This window comes from Anabrus simplex, chromosome 11, assembly GCF_040414725.1.
Source record: "Anabrus simplex isolate iqAnaSimp1 chromosome 11, ASM4041472v1, whole genome shotgun sequence".
Taxonomy (NCBI): Eukaryota; Metazoa; Arthropoda; class Insecta; order Orthoptera; family Tettigoniidae; genus Anabrus; species Anabrus simplex.
In genome coordinates, this window is record NC_090275.1 from 15,178,468 (window position 1) to 15,197,031 (window position 18,564).

General features: G+C 38.6%; 1 protein-coding gene across 2 annotated transcripts in view; it reads right to left on the reverse strand.

The window, feature by feature from the left end:
* Positions 1 to 18,564, reverse strand: part of Sym (symplekin) — a 91,531-nt gene that overhangs the window by 50,014 nt on the left and 22,953 nt on the right. For both annotated transcript variants that reach the window (XM_068229575.1, XM_067155734.2), the window contains 2 exons: positions 5,373 to 5,642; positions 2,759 to 2,932 (listed from right to left, as the gene is read on the reverse strand). In XM_068229575.1, coding sequence (XP_068085676.1) covers positions 2,759 to 2,932; positions 5,373 to 5,642 — 444 coding nt within the window. The remainder of the gene's footprint in view (positions 1 to 2,758; positions 2,933 to 5,372; positions 5,643 to 18,564) is intronic.

Consider the following 18,564-nt stretch of genomic DNA (forward strand, 5'->3'; position numbering starts at 1 on the left):
TTGAATCAAGGTGTAGTAAAGCTAATGCAGTGAGCTCGCAGTTGCGATCAGCAGTATTCTGTAAGAAGGAAGTCAGCTCCCAGACGAAACTATCTTTACATCGGTCTGTTTTCAGACCAACTTTGCTTTATGGGAGCGAAAGCTGGGTGGACTCAGGATATCTTATTCATAAGTTAGAAGTAAAAGACATGAAAGTAGCAAGAATTATTGCTGGTACAAACAGGTGGGAACAATGGCAGGAGGGAACTCGGAATGAGGAGATAAAGGCTAATTTAGGAATGAACTCGATGGATGAAGCTGTACGCATAAACCGGCTTCGGTGGTGGGGTCATGTGAGGCGAATGGAGGAGGATAGGTTACCTAGGAGAATAATGGACTCTGTTATGGAGGGTAAGAGAAGTAGAGGGAGACCAAGACGACGATGGTTAGGCTCTGTTTCTAACGATTTAAAGATAAGAGGTATAGAACTAAATGAGGCCACAACACTAGTTGCAAATCGAGGATTGTGGCGACGTTTAGTAAATTCTCAGAGGCTTGCAGACTGAACGCTGAAAGGCATAACAGTCTATAATGATAATGTATGTATGTATGTATGTATGTATGTATAAAAAAGAAATTCAAAACAACCTTCTTATTGAAACTGTATCAATACTGGAGAAATTCATATTGTTTAACTCTCCAATTAATTTAATTGGATAATCAAGGAGAAATTACAAGGGAGTTTTTTTGTTTATGATGATTCAGGCATGTTTTGTGATCAGGAATAGCCACCATCCCAAAGAAGGGCTGGGCCAAACCTTGGAAGTTGCTGGAAGAAAAAAAATGTTGCAACCAAGGCAATGATGGGCCGATGTGCTACATAAAGACTTTGAAAGCAAGATCTCCATCCTGACATAGCCCACAACAGGAAGAAATGGAAACAACGGACACTGCCACGAGGAGGGACAAACACTAAAGTAGAAGAAGAATTGTTATTAATTATACACTGGTTGCTTAGGACAATGACCTTGATATTAGTCTTCTTATAACAACAAATATGATCACGATCAACCAGGCCTGCAAGGCAATACAGTGTCCTGAATGCTTGCCCTGTATCATTGGCTAGCAACATTCATTGCACCACCAAATAGTTCTATTATCTTCATGAAGCTGAGTGAACCCTGTTAGACCCATTAATACAGCCTTAAATTTGAGGCAGACCAATGAAGTGTATTGGCACTTTTTTCCCATCATCATCAGTTCCCTGCTCCAGCTAGCCAGGTTCAGATTTTAGTGAGACTGCTCCAGTTCGTACTATCCACTCACAACTGATGTATTTCTTGCTGTCTACTTACATTACGTTTTGCAAGGTCCCCCCTCCCCCCAACCTTCACGATGCCACCTCCGGTTCTCTTACCAACAACAATCCAACCCTTTCATATTATGCTCTTGGGGTGGTATTTGAAGCCATTCTTCTCATATGACCATATCCATCATCAATTTGCTTTTATATGGCTAACTTAAGAGATTCCTCTTCAATCCAAGTTGTCGGACATTCTCACTCATTTTGTCTCTCCTTGTTCTTTGGAGACAAGAATGGAGGAACTTCACTTCAGTGGCTTGTTAATGACTTTTTGTAGGTCCAGTTGAAGTTGCTGCTTCCAGTCTGTAAGTAAGAACTGGTATGAGATATGTTTTGTAGTGTCACCTTGAAAGCTTGGGGAAATGTCTTATTCCAAAGTAGATGACGAACTTCTTGGTTTCCGATAGAGTCAGAAGAAACAGAACTCCTTAAGTACTAATCATCATCAACATCATCATTTTATTGTTCTAGTTTCCCAGGTACTGTTGGCGAGTCTCTTCTACACTGTTCTGTTGTTAATGACATCCTCCAGTGTCCTTCCCCATCTGAAATGTCCATCTTTATGCTTGGTCTTCCCACCATCCATTTTCCTGCTACATGTCTCTCCAAGTTAACATAAGCTGTCCTTGTTGGCTCCATCCTCATTACATGCCCTCAATCTGGACATGCTGACCCAATCTAACAATTATGTCTCAATCCTTTCTAACCATGTCATCCCTTAGCTTGTCAAGTTTTATTTTTTGAATTTTCGACCTCAGGAACTTCATCTCAGACGCCAGCAACTTTGATGAGTCGTCCTTATATTTGAAATTATTAATATCTAATTCTTCATTTCGTATGAACAGGTAGACTGCTCCAGGATTTTCACTCATCACCAAATCAACGGTTTTAGTTAGGATGATGATCAGTCCCATTCTTTGAAATTCTCCTAGCCAAAGATCTAGTTAAACTTGTACTTCTTATTAGTCTTTACTCAAAACAGTAAAGTTGCTTCAATGGTATTCTTAAAGTAATGCTGACTTAATAGCAATGTATATTTCTTTCATTACAGGATTACGTAACAGTTCAATTGATTCATCAAAGTATACTCTAGATAACTGTTTAATAGTGAAAGTATTTTGAGCTTAAGCTATGTGACATGCGACCAGTAACCAAATTAGACTTCAATGTAGATAACAATAGAAATCCAGCGACTAATATTCCACGATTTATTGTGTGGAGGAGAACTGAAGAGAGTCACATTTCAAATATTAAGGATAGAAGTTAAATACAATAAAAATAACTATAATGATAAGAAATTTGTAAATAAATATACATGAAATTAAAATCAACAAACATTACAAATGTGCTCAATTTCTCAGCATCTCAAAGAAATTCTTTAGTCTCCATCAGGTCAAGTTCACTATATCAACTTACCTTAATTGTACCCTGAAGTTTCTTTGCCTGTTTTGCACCAGGTCCTAACCCACTTGCCGTCCACTGTGTGGCCATGAGCCTCGCAACGTGCTTGATCTGGCCGTGTGTCCCAGCAGCAGCAATGGGCGTGTACATGGCACTGAAATGCGGAGGCATCGTGTCGGGAAGTTTGGCCTACAACAGAAACATGTCATACAATACAAGCCATTAAAAAAACTACGGCAGTCCTTGTTGAATGTTTCTTGATTTCCTAAGAATTTTAATTGTAGCACTGGGTTTAGAGGTTTATCCTGCAGGGATCTTTTAACATGCTGAAAGCAAACGACGTTGTTGTTTAAAAACCAGTGGCCTCAGCCTCGAAACAACTAGACAGCTATGTCACTGAGGAGACCCGATTTCAACCTCCTAGTCTCAATTTGCCAGGCTGTATGTGAGGATAGGGGTGTAGTATGATTTATACAGTGCCATCTTGGTTTTGAGTGGTACTTGTTTATCCCATAGTAGCTGTCTTACTTGGAGGTAAAAATATATTGCTTAACTTTATGTGAATGATAGTGTGAAATCATGATGTTTGTTTTCTCTATTTTTAAATCTTTCTAACACCATAGTTCAACAATTTCTTGACGGATGCAGTATTTTTGTACCTGCTTTTCAGCACAGAGCAAAGAACAAGATAGTTTCCACCAAAGTCTCAGGCTCATTTATGGCTGTGACAGTATGAACCTGCTGCGATACAGGTTGACCTGAGCACGACTAGTAGGTCAGGAAGTTATTACCATTTTTATATGGGTATTAACATTGATCTGAGTACAGTTACAGTACTGAATATGATCCCCGTACGCATGTAGTATTGTATTGAATCTGCCAATGTAAATAAACACTACAGAATTGTGGTAATACTGATATTTCCTATACTCCTTGTTCAAAACAACCTATCGTGACACGAGATTGATGGATTGTAATGTTTCTATTTTCATATGTGCTTTTTAAATAGCTTAGCGAAGTGAAGTAGCTTAGTAAGTTAATCATCGATGTATTAAAAGCACTTCTGAGGATGACAATTTGTCTTTTTCTCGTGGTTCTGTTGCCTGTAAATATTCAGTCGGCTATCGATTATGAATGAAAACGAACAGCTCAGATTCGATTATGGAAATTATTTTCAACCAAACAAACATGGAATGCATGCGCAGTTTTCAATACAATCTCAGTATGATCCGCATTTGTACATGGAACTCAATTCATACAGAGTTTGATGGATCACAAATTTTACTGTACTGACCTTGAGACTCAATTAAAACCAAGACCCAGTTTATATGGTACGGTATTTCAAATATGGAAAATATTCAAATTGATTTTAATTCTACATGTAAACGCACTGTATGAAAGATGCCACTCAAGGGGTCAGTTGTGGTGCATTACCAAACTCTGGTCTGGTGCAGAAAGCAATGGCAAACTATCTCGCTCCCCATCTTACCTTGTATGCCTCAATATGGTACTACAATCGGTCTTTTCTGTTTCACTATAACCACAGAACCTTTAGTGGTGTTTTTTTTGAGGATCCAGACAGTCTTTGGGCTGAAGATTTAATAGACAGACAAGACTTCAACAACTGTGGCCTTAATTAAGGTACAGCCCCAGCATTTGCCCAGTGTGAAAACAGGAAAGCGCAGAAACCCTCTTTCAGCGCTGCCGACAGTGTGATTCGAACCCCGATCTCTTGGATGGAAGCCCTCACCTATTTAACCAAAACCACTCGCCACCACATCTGGTTTACAAAGAAGACTGCCGTGCTTCTTTAATGTCAACTTCTCCTCATAGTCCATTTCTTTTGGCCTAACAACGTTGTTCTGAGAATCTGACGCAAACTATAAGCTCAGTAGCATAGCAGCAGTAGGTATGCAGATAGGTTTTCTGCTGTGTTTAGTTTAAGCCAGTATTACAGTAATAACCAAAGGTCAGCGTTAATGCAAAGATGAGAGCAGTTGACGTTTAAAATGACCGAAACATGGGTTTGATTCAAAAACTGTAATGTGTTAGCACTGTTCATGTATGATATAGTGCGACAGGAAACATACTCTGGACTGAGTGACTCAGGCGGTGGCCTTCCGATCCCAACCTAGCAGGTTTGATCCTGGCTCAGTCCGGTGGTATTTGAAGGTGACCAAATACGTCAGCCTCATGTCAGTAGATTTACTGGCACGTAAAAGAACTCCTGCAGGACAAAATTCTGGTACCTCGGCGTCTCCAAAAACTGTAAAAGTAGTTAGTGGGACGTAAAGCAAATAACATTATTATTATCAGGAAACATATATGTAGTAATCAAGTACAAGAGGGCAAGAAATATACTTAAATTCACTTAAAACTAATGTAAAATTCTTGTAAAAACTAATGTAAAATGCTTTAAAAATAATAGTTTCCCAGTACTCTTACTGAAAAAAATACAACGCACAGGTCGCCTACGGGCATCAAATCAAAAGACCTGCACCAGGCCTCTCCAGAGGCCACACGCCACTTCATTTCATTTCATTTCACTGACAAAAATCAGAGTTTCGTACTTTTCAAATCTGCACTAGTCCTTCACATTTTATCAAAGAAATAGAGAGAAGTGCCGTACCATGGAGACGAGGACAAGCTGAGTAGCCATCTCTGGCGATAGCCTCTCCACAATATACTGCTCGGTCACATCGATGGCCATGTCCGTGTGGTGAACGCCGGGAGGACGCTCTTCTACAATGGGTTCCTCCTCTTCTTCATCCTCATCTTCGTCCTCCTCGAGTTCGACATCCAGTCGAGGTTTCTTGCCGAGTATTACCTGGTGTTGGGTGGTAGACATGCGCTTTTGACGACGACGTACTTCCTCCATCTTTGGATATGACTTCATTACCTGAAAAATAAACAAATAGCCTAAGACACACCAACAGAAACTAAGTGCATGTTTCTCAAATGTAAAGAAAAATACAGAGCCACTAAGGAAATATGGCATCTGGGCGACATTCTAAATGCAGATCAGTGGGGATTGATTGATTGATTGATTGATTGATTGATTGATTGATTGATTGATTGATTGATTGATTGATTGATTGATTGATTGATTGATTGATTGATTGATTGATTGACAACAGCCATACCATGTTGAAAGCACCGTATTATATCTGACCATTGCATTATGCTACACTGGGTGTGAACAGTGTTTGGATAAGTGAGGATGGTTGCCTAGTTGTACTTCCTCTTATAAACAATAATCACAACCACCACTACTTGGATAGGTGACCAGTTGGGAACATCATGTGCCATTGACTCAAGGAGAGAATGAAGCCCTTTTGAGTGTTCTAACGTTTTATGGGGGAGAAATATTTTTTCCAAATACAATATCCAATGTACAGACCTATATGAAAAATAATGGAATTATAAGAATAATAAATGTGTGTAGATGGAACGAAAATATATGCACAGCCACGGTGATTTTGTATATGATGATACATTAAAATATCTTTTGAAACCTCCATGTGATTTAGTCTTCAAGTATTTTGATTCAAGAGTTGATCTGACATCTGACATGTCCTGACTGACTGACTGACTGACTGATTCATCATCACCGAGCCGAAACTACTGGACATAAAGAAATTAAATTTTGAATATATGTTTATATTACAATGTAGGTGCTCGCTAAGAGAGGATTTTTGTATATTCCGTAGCTAAGGGGGTGAAAAGGGGGGTGAAATTTTAAAATGAGTGAATCTATATCTCAAAAATAAAGAAACACGTATTATTTTGTTTTCTGAAAATTCCAATAGGAGGGGTAAAAAAGGGTGAAAAAGTGGTTCAATGCCTTTAATGAGGATACTTATATCTCAGAAACTGAAGGTATTACAGACCTGAAAATTGGTATCTGGGATCTCCTTAAAAAATAAAGAAACACATATTTTTTGGTTTGTGAAAATCCAATTGATGGGGTTAAACAGGAGTGACAAATTGGGGTGAAATTTTAGAAAGATATATCTACAGTATATCTCAGAAACATAAAACATTACAGCCGTAAAAATTGGTATTTGGAATCTCCTGTAAAAGTAAAGAAACGTAGGTGATTTGTTTTTGGAAATTCCACTTAAGGGAAACTAAAAAGGGGGTGAAATTTTAAAATGAGATTTTCTACAGTATATCTCAAAAACTTAACATGTTACAGAAGTGAAAAAATGGTATTTATTATCTGTATTAAAAATAACGAAACGTGTATTTTTGTTTTCGGTAAAACAACTTGGGTGGGCGGTGGGGGTAAAAGTGACTGAAAATGGGGTTGAATTCTTTTAATTAAGATACTGATATCTCAAAAACTGAAGATGTTACAGACATAAAATTGGGTATTTGGAATCTGCTTTAAAAGTAAAGAAACTCGTATTCTCGGAACATCCAATGAAGGGGGGGTGGGGGGGTGAAAGAATTGAAAAAGTAATTGAATTAATTGTATGAGGATACTTACATCTAATATAAACTAAAGTTGTTACAGACATGAAAATTGGCATTTGGATCTCCTTTAAAAACAAAGAAAAACGTGTTTTGGTGTGGGGAATCATCTTGGGGTGTGGGAGTGAAAAGGAGTTGAATTCCATTTATGAGGACACATATCTTAAAAACAGAAGATGCTAGAGTCATGATAATTGGTATTTAGATAATCCTTTACTGTTAAGGAAACAAGTATTTTTGTCGGAAAATTCACTTAGGGTGTGGGGGAGATTGTGAAAAGAAGTGAAAAAAGTGAATTATTTTTATGGGGATACTTACATCTCAAAACTAAAGGTAACAGACGTGAACATTGGTATTTGGAATCTCCTTTAAACATAAAGAAGCATGCCTTTTTTTCTTGGGGAAGGGGTAAATCATCTTCATGGTGGTGGGGTGAAAAATGAGTTGAAACCAATTGATGTTACTGTTAATAATGTACTTATTAGGAACCAAGGTGGCTCAGGCGGCAGCGCACCGGCCTCTCACCGCTGGGTTCCGTGGTTCAAATCCCGGTCTCTCCATGCGAGATTTATGCTGGACAAAGCGGAGGCGGGACAGGTTTTTCTCCGGGTACTCCGGTTTTCCCTGTCATCATTCATTCCAGCAACACTCTCCAATATCATTTAATTCCATCTGTCATTCATTAATCATTGCCCCAGAGGAGTGTGACAGGCTTCGACAGCCAGCACAATTCCTATCCTCGCCGCTAGATGGGGGCTTCATTCATTCCGTTCCTGACCCAGTCGAATGACTGGAAACAGGCTGTGGATTTTCAATGTATTTATTCTGATCATAAACCGATCATTTTTAATTTTTCCTGGGTTTGTTTTCAAGAGCCATCTTTTCCTTTGGAGAACGTTCTTAGATTAGACTACAGTAGATTCTCCTGGCATACAAATAAAAATGTAAAAAAATTTGAAATAAACGATACAAATGACATTGACGGTGCAACTGTTCACCTCTATAATAAGGTCAATAATGCATGGAAGTATATCATTCGTATCACCAGAAATCCCGCGCACTTGCCTACGCGCGACAATGGTACTGGTCACATAGTCAGCAATGACAATGGCAGCAGACGTAATTTACCGCCAAGTAGCGGTCTTGCATCTTGCTGTGGGGTCCTGAATAATAATAATAATAATAATAATAATAATAATAATAATAATAATAATAATAATAATCATATTCTGGACCATCGTCAAAATGCGCGGTCCGCGTTGGGAACGGATCTTGGCCGGGTAATGACTACGAATGCAGTCCGGCCGCGGGTTCAGTATCACCAAGGCACCCAAGACGACACCACGCCAGATCTCCTCAAGGATTTGATCCATATCAAAAATGCTTATAGGAAGAGATGGCAACGATTTAGGGACCCAACTTACCGGGCGGAATACCTGGACCTAGCCCGGGAAGTATGAAATCGATTGCTGGAAAGAAAGATTGAAAAATGGGAGGAACTTTGCCGTAATCTTACAGAAAACGAGTCACATCGCGAATTTTGGCGGATTCTCTCAGAAAACGAGTTAGATCGCAAATTTCGGCGGATTGTATATGAAACGTTAAGCATTTAATTATAAATTTCAGTATAATACCGTTGCGAAGCACGGGTATTTTGCTAGTTCGAAATAATATTATGTTCCTCACTAAATGTATGTGATCTTGCGGAATGATCTAAAAGGTATGACATAGTCACAATCATAGAAGAATACGTCACCAGTAAATTTAAAAGCCATGTTTAGGGAGTGTAGGGGAAGCCAGAGAAACACTATTTGCCTTTGCGTCTAATCAGCAAACAATGCACAATACCAAGTGCGGCAAATTCTCACCATGGCACTGAAGGTCACCGACATCTAGCCTGCACGAGTTTGCTGTTCAAGCACTGCAGGCAACACACGGCGTAAATTGGAAACATTAAAGACATTTTATGCACGTACTATGTATCTTTTTTGACGTGTGTTACAGGAATCTGGTGGACTTACACATTTCATAAAAAATACAAATTAAAGAATAAGGAAACTAATTTCAATTTTTCAGCATAACACTGTCAGCATAGACAAAAGTGATTCAGCTGAGAACAGTATAAAAATGCAGCCGTCTCCTTTAAAATTTCACTGTACTACAATACAGCTCAGATTATTCTTTAACGTTTACACCAGAGACTCAAAAGAATGCAGTTTACAGTAATTTATTTTATATTATTTTATTCCTTACACTAATGGAAAAGAGAATTATATTTTAGGAAGATGATCCGGACATTTTCGTTTTTGCAAGTGTTGTTTTAGCATGCAATCTATATCTATCTATATATATAAAATAAGAGTTTTGTCTGTAAACTTCCCAGAATTTGAAAAGAATGGTATTTCTGTATCGGTCATGTCCACAGTAACCAGGAAATGCACTTTTTACTTTTCCGTAATGTCTGTCTGTCTGTCTATCTGTCTGTATGTATGTACACGCTTCACTAGAAAACGGCCGAAGAAAATTTAATGAAAATCGGTATGCAAAGTCGGGGAATAAGTCGCTACAATCTAGGCCATAAATATATTCGCTCTAATAGAAATGGTAGTTTAGGGGAAGGCCTAAAATTCAATTTTCAAATATTTATGTTTTTAGCAGTCCTATCTTAATAAAAATTTGTATGCAAAGTCGAGGAATACATTGCTACAATCTAGCCTATGAATAATTTTATTCACACTGAGTGAAATGGTAGTTTAGGTGAAGGAGTAAAATTTTATTTTTAAATATTTACGTTATTAGTGGTCCTATTTGATTGAAAATTGGTATGCAAAGTCGTAGAATGAGCCACTACAATTTAAGCTATAAGTAATTTTATATACACTGAGTTACATGGTAGTTTAGGGGAAGGCCTAAATGTAATTCTCAAATATTTATATTATTAGTTGTCGTATCGATAAATACTACATAACCAAAATTATACAAAATTAAATTTCCGACCATTTATGTCTTATACACTTTTACCGTACCGGCTATGAAAACACAGATATTCATGAATTTGTCTTTTTGTTGCTGAGTCCATATCAACGCCGAGTTACGAGAAAATGGGTTAACAGAATTTAATGAAAATCGGTATATAGAGTCGGGGAATAAGAAACTACAGTCTAAGCTATAAACAATTTTATTCATCCTGGATGAAATTGTAGTTTAGGGGAAGGTGCCTAAAATGTAATTTTTAAATACCAATGTTACTGGTCCTATCGAAAAAGTACTATATAAAGAAGTTATAGAGAATACAATTTCCTATCATTTATCTTTTATTCAGTTTTACCGTACCGACTATGATAAGAGTGGTATTTCAGAGTCGGAAGAAAATGAAATGTGAAGGCCTATAATATCAAAAGTGCATAACATTGATCAACAATAACATTACATTGACCATTGTTTATTGTGATGTTCTTTGTCTGTTATGCTGCCTCTCAACTCCGATAGATGGGATTACTGCTGCGTACCGAGTATAACAGCCTGACTGCATATTGGCGGGAAAGAGCCAGGGAGTTAGGAAAGTTTCTTCTTTAGCATGTCATCCCTCTGGTTCATACATTTTCTGATACAGCTGGTACGTAACACACTGGTTCATCATAGTATTTCAGCTATTCGATTCCTATTCTGACACGCTATTTTGAATGAGCACTGTGCATACTTAAGGCAGAGCCTCACTTAGTAGCAGTAGTAGTAGTATGGCCTGGTCTAGAATAACAATTTAGGCTTTTCCAAGTTATAGCACCACAATATTCACTAAATAACTCTAAATTCAACTCTGAAAAGAGCCGTTTCTTAAGAAAAGCTTCTTTCTCTTCACTTTTATTAAATTCTACATTCAATTTATTCCAAACTAGCAGTGAAGAGGGGGTTTCTCTTCTGGCTTGGAGGAAAAATTTGCCTTCAAGTCAGATAGACTTTTCCGCCGCCAGTGTAGTGAATTGATATTTTCCAACTCATCGGGTGCTCCTAGGAAACAGAATAGTAACTGGGCATAGTTTTTGCCCTGGGAGTCTCCACTATTCAACCCTCTCCCCGCTGAAGAGTGTTCACGGATTACAGCTATCTGCGGTTTGGTCATTCCAGGTCTGGAACTTTGGACTGTTAGATCGGCAGCGTAGTCCAGATTGTTAAAAGTGAAAAAATGTGTGGTGTTTCATTTGAACGAGTATTTCTTAATATGAAAGCATTGCTTTCAATCGCGCCATTCCTACTGATGTCATTGTATGTTCATTTCAGTTGGGAAAACACTAAGATAGTCTTTCTGAGGATGTAAAAAGGCATTATAATGAAAACATCCCAACCTGATTGTGACTGATGGTATGAAATCGGGTCTACCATTACAGTGAAAATTCCCTCAGTCTTCATATGAGAAAAGATGTTTGGTAACCTCCCGTTGCGTTTCTAGGGTAACATTAAGAGCTATACAATTTAAGACAATCTTGCTCACAGTGTGTACACTACTTAACCTAGAATTCTGTATACAATGTAGAATTCCGTAGCGAAGCACGGGTACATCAGCTAGTATATAATAAGAGTTCTGTCCGTACAATGCTCAGAATTTAAAAAGAATGGTATTTCTGTATCATTAGTGTCCACAGTAACAAGGAAATGCACTTTTTTTATTTTCCGTAATTTCTGTCTGTAAGTACGTACGTACGCGCATCACGAGAAAATGATTGATGAGAATTTAACGAAAATCGGTATGTAAAATCACTGAATAAGTCACTACAACCAAGGCCATAAATTATTATACTCATGCTGAGTGATATGGTAGTTAAGGGGAAGGCCTTAAATTTAATTCTCAAATATTTATGTTATTAGTGGTCCTATTAATAAATACTACATAACATTCAGTCTGCAAGCCTCTGTGAATTTACTAAACATCGCCACAATCCTTGATTTGCAACTAGTGTTGTGGCCCCATTTAGTTCTATACCTCTTATCTTTAAATCATTAGAAATCGAGTCTAACCATCGTCGTCTTGGTCTCCCTCAACTTCTCTTAGCCTCCATAGCAGAGTCCATTATTCTCCTAGGTAACCTATCCTCCTCCATTCGCCTCACATGACCCCACCACCGAAGCCGATTTATGCGTACAGCTTTATCCATCGAGTTCATTCCTAATTAGCGTTTATCTCCTCATTCCGAGTACCCTCCTGCCATTGTTCCCACCTGTTTGTACCAGCAATCATTCTTGCTACTTTCATGTCTGTTACCTCTAACTTATGAATAAGATATCCTGAGTCCACCCAGCTTTCGCTCCCGTAAAGCAAAGTTGGTCTGAAAACAGACCGATGTAAAGATAGTTTCGTCTGGGAGCTGACTTCCTTCTTACAGAATACTGCTGATTGCAACTGCGAGCTCACTGCATTAGCTTTACGACACCTTGATTCAATCTCACTTACTATATTACCATCCTGGGAGAACACACAACCTAAATACTTGAAATTATCGACCTGTTCTAGCTTTGTATCACCAATCTGACATTCATATCTGTTGAATTTCTTACCTACTGACATCAATTGATTCTTCGAGAGGCTAATTTTCATACCATACTCATTGCACCTATTTTCAAGTTCCAAGATAGTGCAGGCTTTCGGCACAGTCTACCATTAAGATCAAGTCGTCAGCATAGGCCAAACTGCTTACTACATTTCCACCTAACTGAATCCCTCCCTGCCATTTTATACCTTTCAGCAGATGATCCATGTAAACTACAAACAGCAAAGGTGAAAGATTACAGCCTTGTCTAACTCCTGTAAGTACCCTGAACCAAGAACTCATTCTACCATCAATTCTCACTGAAGCCCAATTGTCAACATAAATGCCTTTGATTGATTTTAATAATCTACCTTTAATTCCATAGTCCCCCAGTATAGTGAACATCTTTTCCCTCGGTACCCTGTCATATGCTTTCTCTAGATCTACAAAACATAAACACAACTGCCTATTCCTCTCGTAGCATTCTTCAATTACCTGGCGCATACTGAAAATCAGATCCTGACAGCTTCTCTGTGGTCTGAAACCACACTGGTTTTCATCCAACTTCCTCTCAACGACTGATCGCACCCTCCCTTCCAAGATGCCTGTGAATACTTTGCCGGGTATACTAATCAATGAGATATCTCGATAGTTGTTGCAATCCTTCCCATTCCCTTGCTTATAAATAGGTGCAATTACTGCTTTTGTCCAATCTGTAGCTACATTACCAACACTCCACGCTAATTTTAGTACTCTATGAAGCCATTTCATCCCTGCTTTCCCACTATACTTCACCATTTCAGATCTAATTTCATCTATTCCTGCTGCCTTATGACAATGGAGTTTTTTTTACCATCCTTTCCACTTCCTCAAGCATAATTTAACCAACATCATTTTCTGCCTCCCCATGAGCTTGGCTGTTTGCAACACCACCAGGATGATTTCCTCTTACATTGAGAAGATGTTCAAAATATACCCTCCACCTCTCCAGTGATTCCCTGGGATCTATTATGAGTTCACCTGAATTACACAAAACACTGTTCATTTCCTTTTTCCCTCCCTTCCTAAGATTCTTTATTTCTGTCCAGAAAGGTTTCCCTGCTGCTTGACCTACCCTTTCCAGGTTATTACCAAAATCTTCTGATGACTTCTTTTTGGATTCAACAACTATTTGTTTCGCTCTGTTTCTTTCATCTACGTACAAATCCCTGTCTGCCTCGGCCCTTGTTTGGAGCCATTTCTGATAAGCCTTCTTTTTACGTTTACAGGCTGCTCTCACTTCATCATTCTACCAAGATGTTCGCCTTTTCCCATCTTTACACACAGTCGTTCCTAGACATTCCCTTGCTGTTTCTACTACAGCATCCCTGTATGCCACCCATTCACTTTCTATATCCTGAACCTGCTTACTGTCTACTGTTCGAAACTTCTCACTAATCATATCCATGTACTTCTGCCTAATTTCTTCGTCCTGGAGATTTTCTACCCTTATTCGTTTGCAGACAGATTTCATTTTCTCTACCCTAGGCCTAGAGATACTTAGTTCACTACAGATCAGATAGTGGTCTGTATCATCGAAAAATTCGCGAAAAACTCGTACATTCCTAACAGATTTCCTGAATTCGAATTCGGTTAAGATATAGTCTATTATGGATCTGGTACCCCTAGCCTCCCATGTGTATTGGTGAATAGCCTTATGCTTGAAGAATGTATTCGTAACAGCTAAACCCATACTAGCACAGAAGTCCAGCAAACACTTCCCATTCCCATTAGCTTCCATATCTTCTCCACATTTATCAATCACCCTTTCGTATCCTTCTGTTCTATTCCCAACTCTCGTATTAAAATCGCCCATTAGCACTATTCTATCCTTACTGTTGACCCTGACCACGATGTCACTCAATGCTTCATAAAACTTGTCAACTTCATCCTCATCTGCACCCTCACATGGTGAATACATGGACACAATTCTTGTCCTAATTCCTCCAACTGACAAATCTACCCACATTATTCGCTCATTTACGTGCCTAACAGAAACTATGTTGCGTGCAATTGTATTCCTGATAAAGAGCCCTACCCCAGACTCTGACCTTCCCTTTCTAACACCCGTCAAGTACACTTTATAAAATCCTATATCTTCCTCATTATCTCCCCTTACCTGAATATCACTTACTCCTAGCACATCCAGATGCATCCTCTTTGCTGACTCAGCCAGTTCTACCTTCTTTTTTCCATAAGCCCCATTAATATTGATAGCTCCCCATCGAATTCCATTTCATTTGCCAAGTTGTTTCCAAGGAGTCCCTCACCTGTCAAATGGGAGTGGGTCCATTACTCCCATAGGTCCGAGGCTTGCTTAAAATGTTCTGAGCTCGGTAAATTCATGAAGCAGGATGCTACCCTACCTGCTCATAGTCCAAGTGAGGATCTCTCCTCTAACAGGTTATGGACCACCGGTGAATTGTATAGTCCTAGCCGCCTGAGCACAAGGAGGACCATGACTCAGAATATGTCCGAGATGCCCACTCCCATTCCATAGCAACTGGTATCCCGACTCAGGACCACTTACTAGGCCACTAGGCCGTTGCCCATGGTTCATGAACTAGGACGTGACTACAGTAACACACAAACATGAACCATCAAAAGTTATCTAGTGTTATTAAATTTCCGATCATTTATGTCATACATTTTTACCTTACAGAGATAATCATGACTTTGGATTTTTGTTGCTAAGTCCATATCAGCGCCAAGTCACGAGAAAATGGGTAAACAGAATTTATTGAAAATTGGTATGTAAATTCAGGGAATAAGGAACTACAGTCTACGCTATATATAATTTTAAAACATGCCCTAATATCACAGAGATAGAAGGAAACAAAATGTGAAGGCCTACAATACAGAAAGCTCATAAAATTGATCAACAATAAAATTTAATTGATCATTGTTTGTTGTGATGTGCTTTGTGTCTTCTACTGCCACTCACTTCCAATAGACTGTGGTACTGCTGCATGCCGAGTATAACAGCCTGCCTGAATATTGGCTGGAACTAGCAGGGGAGTTAGATCTCTCTCTTCTTTAACATGCCATTCCTCTCGTTAAAAGGGACAAAACATGCAGTTTTTCATTTGATCCAGCATTTACATGATAACATTGCTTTTAATCGCTACATTTCTATTGACGTCATTGTAATGACCTATGATGACTTCAGTTGGGAAAACCACAAAGGCAGTCTTCTTACTGAGGATTCCGCAGTGAAGCACAGGTACATCAGCAAGTGAAAACTAAAATTATCATTACCTCAGAAATGTTATGCAGAAAAGATTGTTAAATGGTTAGTTCTGTATATAGAACCAGTATCCTTTAGGCCGCGTATACACATGAGCATTCGCCGCGAATGAGCATGCGTTGCCGATGCGGGAGCGCACAAGCACAACCCGCATGCCAATCTGTTGAGCAAGTTTCCACTGTGTTCGGACCTCGTGCGGACCGAGAACACCATCTGTGTAAGTGTAGTGTAGTGTTCTGCCTGATCTGAGGCTACAATGGTGAATCAAAAATTGATCGTTGCCAGTTATTGTTATATGTATTTATTGCATTCCTTGAAAACAAAAAGGAGAAAGCGGTGGTGGCAAAGAAAACTGTATGAAGAAGAGATGCAATGCTCAATTGTTAAAAATGATCGGACATGAAACAGAAGATAATTTTAAAAATTTCACGAGAATGTCGTCCGAGGATTTTGAATGGATATTGCATAGTATCAGGGCTACAACTGAGAGAGAGGACACAACATTTAGGAAAGCCATATCTGCTGAGGAACGCCTAGCTGTGACACTACGATTTCTGGCTACAGGAGACTCTTACATGAGTTTGCAGTACCTCTTCAAAATTTCGAAACAAGCCATTGGCAGAATCATACCTGAAGTGTGCCAAGCTATTACAGCCTGCTTAAAGGATTATGTGAAAGTAAGCAAAATTATAATTAAATAAAAAATAGTTTATGAAGAAGAATTTTATTATAGCAAATACAAAGAAAAAATTACAAAAGTATTAATGAAACTCCAGGAGTTTACATATTTGCACAGTCAGCAAAAGTTTGGTAATAAGATACATTAATTTGCACAGTCAGCAAAAGTTTGGTAATAAGATTGAGCTGAATCGGAATTTTCCGAAGCGGGAGATGGGTTTCTCGAATTTGTTAAAACTGCCAAGGGAGAAGAGGGTGATTGGCTTAGTGGAGATTGTAGAACATTAATATTTGTGCATTCCTGACTTGAAGTTGATGAATGTATTTGTGGTAACGGGTAATACTGTTGAGGTTGAGGTTGTAGGTTTTGGATCAAGGGAGTTTGGCAATTACTGTATCTAGCCATATCAATGTTAAAAAATACATTTGATATCTGGTGTTGTGCTATAGCACGTTCACGTTCGCTGTACTTTTTTAGTTTATTTGCCACGTATGATCCGAAGGACGTGCAATCGTCTTGTGGAGTGTCTGCTTCAGCTGCTTCTTTTAAATACTGAAAAGCTTCATCCATTCTCCCACCTTGTTTCCTCTTGTGAAGTGGGGGACCTGTTGGTGCCTTGAAAGCTTTGGATGTGCAGGCGCTCGCAGCACTTTCTTGGTCAATTATTTGTTTGGTTTCCTCAGAACGCTGCCTCTGTAAAGTAAAAGTAATAAAATATATAATATGGCAGTCTTACTAATAAACGGTGTATAACTTTTATACCAGGTTTATACACCGTTTATGTGCAATTTATTACTAATAAACCTTGTATAAGCCTTGTGTACCTACATCTCTTATAGTTATTCACTGAATTGCTTATACAGACCAGGACCCTAGTATAAGCGTTGTATTGCAGCGAGTGACAGAAACGAAACGAGTGATCATTTTATTTTAGTGGTACTTACTGTTTGCAGTAATATAATCATGGTGAAATATCCGACTTATCCATTATGCGCACACTGAAAAAACGGAAAATAACGTTGATGATCTCCACGATATTTTTAACATAGAAGACGGACATTTTTTGGTTATAGAGGCTGAAAATGTTCGTAAAAGAAAACACTTTAAACCGAGCTCAATAGGTGCAGTCGCTTAAGTGCGGCCAGTATCCAGTATTCGGGAGATAGTAGGTTCGAACCCCACTGTCGGCAGCCCTGAAGATGGTACTCCACGGTTTCCCATTTTCACACCACGCAAATGCTGGGGCTGTACCTTAATTAAGGCCACGGCCGCTTCCTTCCCAGTCCCAGCTCTTCCTTGTCCCATCGTCGCCACAAAACCTATCTGTGTCGGTGCAACATTAAGCAACTAGCAAAAAAAAAAAAGAAAAAAAAAGAAACCTTTAAGAGGTGGAGTGACCCATTTCTTCTAGATGTCGGAAGTTTTAAAATTAAATACCAATTTATGAAGGAATATATTCGAGTTGTCATTAACACAGTCAGAAATGACTTCATGAAAGATCTTAGAGATTACGCGTGAAACGCAAACGAACGAGATGTTCTTCCTGTCATAAATTAAGAAATAAACGACATAAGGACTAGAAGTTTGCCCGTTTTATCATTCACATTTAAACACAAACTTAATTTAGCCGAAATGTTTCTGTACCAGCAGTCAAAAAAATACAAACATAATGAAGATGAAATGGAAGTTATGACTTGATAGGTTCCATGAAATGAAGATTTTTTGACGTAACGTTCAATTATATATTAACATTTTCTCGCTCAATTACTTTTTCGTAAGTTATGATCTTCATTTCCGTGTTGACGTTTAACCAATAATGTAGAGTTTGAGGGATGTTCCACCATTCAACACATTGCAA